The following is a 10,000-nucleotide window of genomic DNA, read 5'->3' on the forward strand; positions in this document are numbered from 1 at the left end:
ATGTTTAGATATTTGGACTGAAAACAGGACAAAAATACTGAGTAAGAAAAGCATTTTTGCAGTGTGTGATGCTGTCAATCATAACACGAGATGAATAAACCTCATCGGCAGCTTTCATGATGGCGTCTGCGATCTTTGGGTCCAAACCGTAATCTTTATTGACTTCTGCCGCGGCTTTCTTCAGAATCCCAAAGGCTTTGATCACCTGGATCTACAGGAAAAGGACAAACTCACACACATAATCACTGACACACACCATGAATATTAATAATAATAATAATATGCTTCATGTCTCACTGGCATTCTCTCTGTAACTCCTCCGATCTTGAAGTTCATGGTTGATCTGACAGTTTGAGCTCCATAATATTTATCAGAAGGAACTTTGAGTTCTCCAAACGTGTCCTTCTCAATCCTGTAGGACTCTGAGCTGGCCTGGAATGACAACAATAACCTGTCAATCAATCACATTTATAAAAATAAAAAAAAAGTTACTTTTATTTATTTATTTATTTGTATTAACATTTTGCAAGTAACAACAATTAACATTCATTCCATTAAAATAAATCCTACTGACATTTGAAATTAACAATGAGAAGAGCAATGGACTTTGTACTTTGGGACATAGAGTTTTGACATTTAAACAGATACAAATACATAAAATTGTTAAATAAACAGAAAAATAAATAAATAAAAAAGGCAAAGAAATAAATCTGCACTACTTTTCGACTCAAGTAGAGGGATAGAAAGATCTAATGCTGAATGTAGAGCAGAAACTAATGCTGATGTTTCTCAATCACTGTAAATCACACCTCAGGAAAAGATTTAAGCACAAATACGCATTTATAATGTTTTGAAAAGCATACATGAGTTATAATACAGACACGTGACACGTGTGATTTCTGAGAGATTTGGAAGAACGATAAACATGAAGGTCATTCATCGGCCCGTCAGTTCAGCTCACATCTCAGTAAACACTGCAGAAACACGGGATTTTACCATTCTGAGCGGGTTTTGCAGGAGTCGCGGCGCTGGACAGATGTTCCGGGCGATGACGGATCTTTTTGCGGTGTAAAGCTTCGACAGATCCGCGCTAAAGCGCTGCAGTTTCCGAGCGGACCGATACATGGCGACTGGGGGCGGAACCGTTGCTCACCAACCAGAGTCGAGCGTCAGGGGGCGGACACTTATCAGTGGAACACTACACATTACGGGGACACAATTACCGGCGACACCCATTCGATTAAAATCAGCAACTAGACTTTTTTTATAATTTTTTTATTTTCTGTGGTTGAATGCGAATGTGATTTATATATATATATATATATATATATATATATATATATATATATATATATATATATATATATATATATATATATATAAATTGTATTTGTTTTATTGAACAAAGATCACAGGGGATACATGTATCACACACAAAAAGTAGGAGAATAAACTCAAGGTAAAGCAAGACAGTAAAGTACATACAGTAAGAGATAGTCTACTAAATAAATGCTTTTTTAACATTTAAAGCAAGATAAATTAAACATACAATAAATTAATACAAATAAATAGAAATAAATAACATGGGATTTAAAAAAAAAATTGTCACCTTCAAGAAATCAGGAGGTAACTTATAATGAAACCATATTGCAGTTTTAGCTCTTATCAGCTGATAAACAAAGAGAGTTCAGCAACTGGACTGTTAGCTTTAAAATGTTGGGTTTTTGTATTAACTTCCTTTTATTTATTGCAAGGTTTTATATCCATAAATGTAATTATACAAAGAGTAAACCCTGCTTTGACATCTTCAAACAAGAATTGAAGTTGTACTTAAATACAATTGCAATATCTGTAAATAAGAAAGCTATAAAAGCATCTAGAATTTGTACCATGTTTAATATTCTTTCATAATATGCTTTTCATGTTTTGTGCCCCCACTTTTTTCTTTTCTGTGTTTTCTTTCTCTTGGTAAATAATTTTCAATAGATAAATCAGGCTTCTTTATATTATTTGTCTTGTTAACTATTGATCTATAACTTGTTTTTTGTCTGAAAGTTTGTCTGTTTTTGTATCTTGTATCAACAACAAAAAAGCTTTCAAATGTTTTTCATTTGATGGTGATAAAAATCTTTTGTTTATATTTGATTTAATTATTATAAGCCCTACTTGTTTTTATATTCATAAAGTCAAATGGAATGAAAAAAGGCCAAATTTTGAACAATTTAATTTATAATTTAAATTAAATATATTAATTTAATTTAATATATATTAACAAACAATATCCAAATGTAAAGACTTAAAAGTAAGGAAAACTACACAGCTGTTTAAATAGGTAAATGTTTTTTTCTGTAAAATGCCTTTCTTTCTTTTTTCCCTTTTTGTTTACCCATGACATGTATGGTTATATGTACTCCTTTATGCAAATTATGTTTTGTTCTTATTAAAATGCATTAAAAAAAAAAAAAAAAAAAAAAAAGACTGTTAGCTTTCATGTTTTAAGAATAATTTGAATCCCCAGTTCACCCAGAGTTCACCTTGTGAACATGGTAATTTTGGTGAGAAAATATCATATTCACACCATAGACTGTAAAAAATAGATTCACACATGTTAGGCAAGTTAAAAGTGCCTTACGAAGTTCCCCGTCTTCCGTTTTAATAAATAACTTAATTAATTAATTAATTAAATAAATACATTTAAAAAATGCCAATTAGACTGAAAAATAGTGGCCCAGATCTTGTTGCTAATTTGTCAGGTATAATGGATCTAAATCGATCTAAATAATGATTTATATTTTTTCGCTAGACAGAGGACTTTAATTATGGAGTTCAGCGCGAAAGACGCACGTGTTACTTTTCTCCGCGCTCTTCAGGATGGACCAATCACAGCCGTCTGTCTGTATAGCGTTGCGCTGGATACTGCGTAATCATTCGATAGACACTGCTGCCCCCGATTACTCGATTTCTGTGCTATTCACTGATATTACTAGACTTAAACTATTATACTGTATAGTCCACAATTGTCTCCAGTAAGACTTAAATGTAACTGAGATCGAATGCGGCTGAAGGGAGGAGTGCGCTTTCTGAGCCTCAGCGCCCCCTGGAGGAAGAGCCCGGGGCTTGCCAACATTGAGCGCATGCGCATGGTGGATCATCAGGAGACCCGATTCCTGTCTCTGCTAAACGCATTTTTAGAATTTATTATTATATAGCATTTATTATTATGTCAAGCAAATATAATATGGTTATTAAATTGAATATTAGGGCTATTAAATCACTCAACTGCTCCGTATTTTTAAATCATTATTATTTGTATACTTTTTTTCTACAGTTACAAACATCCTCCACCAGAGGGCGACAACACACAGATGAAACTCCCGCAAGAAAGAACAAACGCAAAAATGATGTTCATGAAGAAAACTCTCTGTCTAATCCATCTCTGACCTCGAAGTGTCTGTTGTTGATCATTTCTGCACTGGAATAAAATAATCATGTTTTTATGTGAAACACAGACGATGAGAGGAAGATCAGAAACACACACGATGAGAGGAAGATCAGTATCAGTTTCCTCTGACTGATGTTCATCAGTGTGTGTGTGTGTGTGTGTGTGTGTGTGACTAATCGCCTGCTAATTGAAACCAATCGTGATCAATAGCGCCTAACGACTCTGATAAGAAGACTGGACTTTTCAAATGACTGTAAATGTCGAAATATGCAACGAATAAAAAGTGTCACTCAGAGGAGAGGAGAAGCTGGTGATGATCGATGCGGTTAATCAACAGGCGTGTGGAGGCCATGCTGTTCCTGTACAGTGGTGTTTCTCGGCCTCTGATCTGACGAGGCGCCGAGCCTGTGACAGCAGATCAATCCACAGCAATGATTGGCGAAGATCAAATATTAGCTGTTCCCAGATCAGCCTTTCATGCACGATAAGTGATATTAGTCCGGTTTATGAGACCTGTAAAGAGCTTCAATCAGTCTGTGAGTAGATCAATGAAAACTGCATTTCATTCGTATATCGAAGCCTATTCATCGCGTGTGTGTTTCTATTGTCACTGTAATCGTCTGATTATAATTGACTAACTGGGAGATCTTAAGAGAAAATACGCAATTACTGAACGTTTCCTGTAGATTTATCAAAATGCTTTGATTAGCACATGTTTCTCATGGGTCATTTTCTGTTTTCTGACACAAACATTAAAGTTTTGAATTTGTATGTATTAGTGCCTCCCTCATTTGCACACGGAAAAGCTATATAAATAAATGCAATTTGTAAAGTAAATTGTTTTAATGCTTTGATTAGCACATATAATTTATTTATTCAGTTGTTGCAGTAGTGAATGTTTTGTAAGTCATTTTCTGTTTTCTGACACAAACATTAAAGTTTTGAATTTGTATATTTATTTATTGCCTCCCTCATTTGCACATGCACGGAAAAGTAGGCTACCAATAAATAAATGTATAAATAAATCTGGAAATCAATACATATGAAAATAAATGAACGCATAAATAATCAATAAAACTAAGAAAAACTAACAAAAATAAATACAAAGTAATACAAAGATAAAGTATTTAAAATTAATTATTTGTTTTATGAAGTCATTTATTCCTGAATTTGAATATTTATTATTGCCTGCCTCATTTGCACATAGGCTACACGGAAAAGTACCAATTAATACATGTATAAATAAATCTGGAAATCAATACATATACAAATAAATGAACGCATAAATAATAAATAAAAGTAAGAAAAATAAATATTAAAATAAATACAAAGTGAATTATTGAAAAATTAATTATTTGTTTTAAAAAGTAATTTATTCCTGTATTTATTTATTTAATTTCTGCAGATTTGGTCCTCCATATATTAAACACACCTTGACAAATATGAGATTATATTCTGTTTTATTACTAGCCATAATTTATCGTTAAAGTTTTGTGATTTTATTTAATTAATCCACTAATTTGCATGAAATAGCGTAAAAAACAAAAACTTTTATGTCATAACATCTTTGTTTTATTCAATTTTGTTTGACTATAATTAAAATACTTTTTATGCATTTTCAAAATTTCATCTCGATTTTCTTCATCATCACTGATTAAATTCTAATAGTGAGCTGAACTTCAGCAGGCAGTGACTGAAACCACTTTTGATTTACTTCAATTTAAAACTTCAACTTCTGTTTTTAATGGGTTAATTTTTTACAGTGTATCAACAATTTGAGAAAAAACACTTTCTCTTTTTCATTACACACTGAATCCGTCATATAATGAACATATAATGCTATTCAATGACGCGTTTGCTTTAGTTAATGAGACTTAAACGAAAATGTTTTGAGTGTGAATAATTCTTCATGCTTTAATTTGATTCAGTTACAGTATGTGTGAAAACATGTCATAACGAATTTAATCCTTCATGTGGGCCTGATAATAAAATGTTCTGAGAGTGAAAGCAGATATTTATGTAACACTTTATTTTACAGTGTCCTTGTTACACGTTACATGTAGTTACTATAGTAATAACTATACATTATGCATGATTACATGCAACTAACCCTATAATCCTAACCCTATAAGTACATGTAGTTAATTAATATTACTCAGTACTTTAATGCATAAATACACCGTAACAATGACACCTTAAAATAAAGTGTAACCGATATTTAATATGTAATCTGATTCCGTTACTTGTAACGCGTTACAGCAGTCTGTGTGAAAGCGTGTCATAACACGCTAAATCCTTCATGTGGGCTTAATGAATTGGTATTGAGATATGAGGCTTTGTGTGACTTCAATAAAAATGTTCTATTCTTCACGCAGATTCGTGAATTCAGTTTCCAGGTGCATCCTGACTTTCCCCATTCTTCTCATTCTTCTCGGAGAGCCAATCAGAGCTCGCGTACCTGCAGGAAGTTTGACCCGTTACTCTCCTCCCTCGCGAGACATCATCACCTCCCTCGCCAGTGACCACAGTCACTCAGAACACATGGAAGCAGGAGCAGAAGTGCACGCGCACTGACACCAGCCCACCGAGAGCACACAATGCAGTTCCAGCACTCGCACGCGCACCTTTACGCGCCGACGCCCGCGCCGCCCGTCCACCCGACGCCCTTCTACATCGAGGACATTCTGGGCCGGAACGCGTGCGCGTCAGCCCCGCTCGCGCCGACGCCGACTCTGCCGTCCCCGAACTCGTGCTTCACCAGCCTGACCCCGTCTTACCGGACCCCGATCTACGAGCCCACGCCGATTCACCCGGTCCTGACGCAGCACGCGCTCGCGGCGACCTACGCGTCCATCTACCCGTTCCAACGCTCCGTCGGAGACTTTACGCACGCGCTGATCCGACACGACCCGCTGGGTGAGACTGCAATCCTTTCTGTCATGTGTTGCTAATGCTGGGAATGTGTTTATCGATAATATCATGTGCTGTAACATATTGAGGATAAACAACAAAACCAACACTCTTAAAAATAAAGGCTCGTTAATGGCATCCATGCGACCATTAAAGGTGGAAAAGCTTCTTTAGATCATTAAAATGTTCCTCACATTGAACTGATCACTGAAAGATTCTTTGGAATGACACTTTTATTTTACTTGGAAATGTAACTTTAATTTGAATGGGCTCATTTTTTTTTTGTAACAATTTGAGTAAAACACTTTCTCTTTGTCATAGCGAACTCAATCCTTCAAATAATGGCCTTATGAGGCTTTTGTTTTAGTTTATGTTGGTTAAAAGAAAATGTGAGAAAAGTGAAAGCTTAAAAAATAGTAATCTGATTCCGTTACTTGTAACGCGTTACCGTGAAAATATCTTATTTGTAAGTTAAATCCTTAATGTGGGCCTAATGGAACTGTATTATATTATGAGGATTTTTGGTTTAGTTTATGTTGGTTAAAAGAAAATGTTCTGAGAGTGAAAGCAGATATTATTATTTAAATAAGTAATCCGATTCCGTTACTTGTAACTCGTTCCTGCACTGCAAAAAATAATAATTCTAGGTGTCATAACAAGCTAAATCCTTCACGTGAGCTTAACGATATTGTATTGAATTATGATGCTTTGTGTAACTTTAAATGTTTTGAGAGTGAATAATTCTTCAAGCAGATTCTTTAAAATTAGTAATCACCCAGCTCGGGTGAGTTATAACAACAACAACAACAACAACAACAACAACAATATGCTGTGCTTAATTTCCCTGGCTATTTAATTGTGAAATTGCCTAAAAATCGGTGTCGTTTTGATAAAGAAAGCTCAGATACATGAGGTCTGTTTACCAACAGCTCGTGTGGTTAATAATATCAACCAGACTGACCCGAAGAGGAAGCTCTTCTTGATTTCGAAACTGCAGTTCAAAGCGCATTACTGTGACCCTGATCCTACATATCAACTCGAACACGGTGGAATCATGAATTAAGGTCGTGTGTGTGTGTGTGTGTGTGTGTGTGTGTGTGTGAGGAAGACTCCTCAGACGACGATGATGATGATGATGATGATGAGGTTAAACTGCCTGTGTTCAGCAAACCCTGACCCTTTCCGTTCGCTCCGGAAACCTTGAGTTCTCGATAGGAGTGAATGTGTTTCAGAAGCTGTGAGATGTTTTCCTGGAGCAGGACTCGTGCGCGCTGCTGATTATTTTATCCACATCCTCAATACACACATATTCAGGAAACACTCGACTTCTGATAGCCGGGATCCGTTTTTTACAGATTGTTCGTTTCCTTTCAATGGGCTGAACCCTTTTAACAGCTAAAACAACTGAAAACACGGAACTCGATTAAAAAAACACTTCAGAGCGTTTTCAACCGAAACACAAATCAGAGATCTGCTTATCAGAGTCGGGCTATTGCAGATATGATTTTATTAATATAGCCGTTAAACGTGTTGATCTGCTAAATATATTTTGAAGATAAAATCACAATTCTGTTTCAGTTCATTACACTCTTTTATCACTTCAAAAAATGTAATCACTGGTCAATAAAATAGTTTTATGAATTTCGAGAAACTAATTATCGAGTAGAAGATTTTACCAAAACAAAAGCCTAAAAAAATCGGAGATCATAGAATTTTCATTAATGCAAATATGATTTTATTAATATATAAATATGTTTAACACGGGTATATATATATATATATATATATATATATATATAATCAAACAGAAATTAGTAGGCTATATATACATAAATAGTATATACATACATTTATATATAGGCTATATATATGTATATATATTGTATCATGCAAATTAATTACATCAACAATAAGTATTATATTTAATGGATCCGTACAAAACCCTTTTTTTAAATACATTTATATATTTATGTTATATCTTGAATTGATGCCTAAAGTAAAACAAAAATCACGAAGCAGCGTTTTATCGCATTCTATCATTTTGAATTTAATTACTGATCAAGAAAATAGTTTTAAGAATTTAGAGATGCTTAAAAAAGGAGTCATAATGACAGAAATATTGTAAGTTTAAATAGATTTTTTTTAAAGATGTTGCAACATTGAATCATTTTTAAACTGTAAAGGTGTTAGCGCGCGCGTTCTGAACGGGATGAATCTGGGTATCCTGTGTGTTTGTGTGTGTGTGTGTGTGTGTGTGTGTGTGTGTGTGTGTGTGTGATTATTGGACGGATGTTCAGATTAACCAACAGGAAACACATTGGCGGATATTTTGCCATAGTCTTTCTGCTCATAAACTCGAGCTTTCAACGGATGTTCAGGCTGTCACACAGCGATTCCGAGCAGATATTGAGCGTGTGTGTGTGTGTGTGTGTGTGTGTGTGTGTGTGTGTGTGTAGGGAAGCCCCTGCTGTGGACACCCTTCATCCAGAGGCCTCTCCACAAGAGGAAAGGCGGACAGGTTCGGTTCTCCAACGACCAGACCATCGAGCTGGAGAAGAAGTTCGAGACCCAGAAGTATCTGTCTCCTCCCGAGAGGAAGAGGCTCGCGAAGATGCTCCAGCTCAGCGAGAGACAGGCGAGTCCACCTTCATCTTCACCTTCATCTTCATCGAGCGTTTCTCTGATCTCGGCTTTCATAACATCATCTTTTACAGGTTAAAACCTGGTTCCAGAACCGGCGGGCGAAATGGCGGCGACTGAAACAGGTGAGAATCATTTCTGCTATTAAAATACCTGTCAAAAAACTTCACAGAGAGGCTATTGTGATCATCATAATAATGAATATGTGTTATTACTATGCTCCTAAAATATAAATAATAAAATATAAAAATAATAAAAATAATGATGAATAATATCATTAATCTTAATGATAGTCTCCTGTTTTATTATTGCAGCAAGCCTTATTTATTTTTCTTTTATTATTGTAGCCTACATTTTTCATATCCTAAGTGCTGTTATTCATTATAGCCATAATTCGTTTTGGTAGTTTTCATTGCCTGTGTAGAGATTTATAAATAAATAAAACGAATCTCAAAAATATTTTAGAAAACTACTCGTCAAATAGGCTTAGCTACTTAAAATATATTATTTTATTGTTGTAATAACATAGGAATCATAGCCTATGTGTTATCTAATGTTCCTAAAATATAATTTAGTAATAGACTAGAATGTCTGTCTGTTCGTTTAAATAAATAAAAAAACAACTATAATAACCAAAAACAAGGAATAAAAATAAAACGAAACTCAAAAATATTTTAGACGGTAAAAAAAAAAAAAAAAAAGATCTACTCGTCAAATACTTAAAATATATGATTTTATTGTTGTAATAAATCCTATGCCTATTAATTTAGTAATAGGCTAATATAATTTATGGCTGTTCGTTTCAATAATAAAAAAATAAAATAATAATAACCAAAACAATGAATAAAAATGAAACGAACTCAAAAATATTTTAGACGGTAAAACAATTACACGTCAAATACTTATTAGATATATATTATTTTATTGTTGTAATAGCCTAATGTTCCTAAATCATCATTAATTCGAATTTCTGAGTGTTCGTTTTAAACAAAAAACAACCAAAACAAG

The 10,000-nt window shown here is 34.3% G+C and overlaps 2 protein-coding genes across 2 annotated transcripts in view; one reads left to right on the plus strand and one right to left on the minus strand.

The window, feature by feature from the left end:
• The window catches only part of fh (fumarate hydratase), a 10,627-nt gene extending 9,458 nt beyond the window's left edge, over positions 1–1,169 (minus strand). The window contains exons 1-3 of the mRNA XM_084135022.1: positions 997–1,169; positions 298–432; positions 101–211 (exon numbers count right to left, since the gene is read on the minus strand). Of these exons, the coding sequence (XP_083991148.1) occupies positions 101–211; positions 298–432; positions 997–1,125 (375 nt within the window). The 5' untranslated portion in view covers positions 1,126–1,169. The remainder of the gene's footprint in view (positions 1–100; positions 212–297; positions 433–996) is intronic.
• A 4,783-nt stretch (positions 1,170–5,952) lies between these two features.
• hhex (hematopoietically expressed homeobox) overlaps positions 5,953–10,000 on the plus strand; it is a 4,865-nt gene continuing 817 nt past the window's right edge. The window contains exons 1-3 of the mRNA XM_084135037.1: positions 5,953–6,358; positions 8,809–8,987; positions 9,067–9,117. Coding sequence (XP_083991163.1) covers positions 6,040–6,358; positions 8,809–8,987; positions 9,067–9,117 — 549 coding nt within the window. The 5' untranslated portion in view covers positions 5,953–6,039. The remainder of the gene's footprint in view (positions 6,359–8,808; positions 8,988–9,066; positions 9,118–10,000) is intronic.

Source organism: Abramis brama (assembly GCF_963993115.1).
Source record: "Abramis brama genome assembly, chromosome: 14".
Taxonomy (NCBI): domain Eukaryota; kingdom Metazoa; phylum Chordata; class Actinopteri; order Cypriniformes; family Leuciscidae; genus Abramis; species Abramis brama.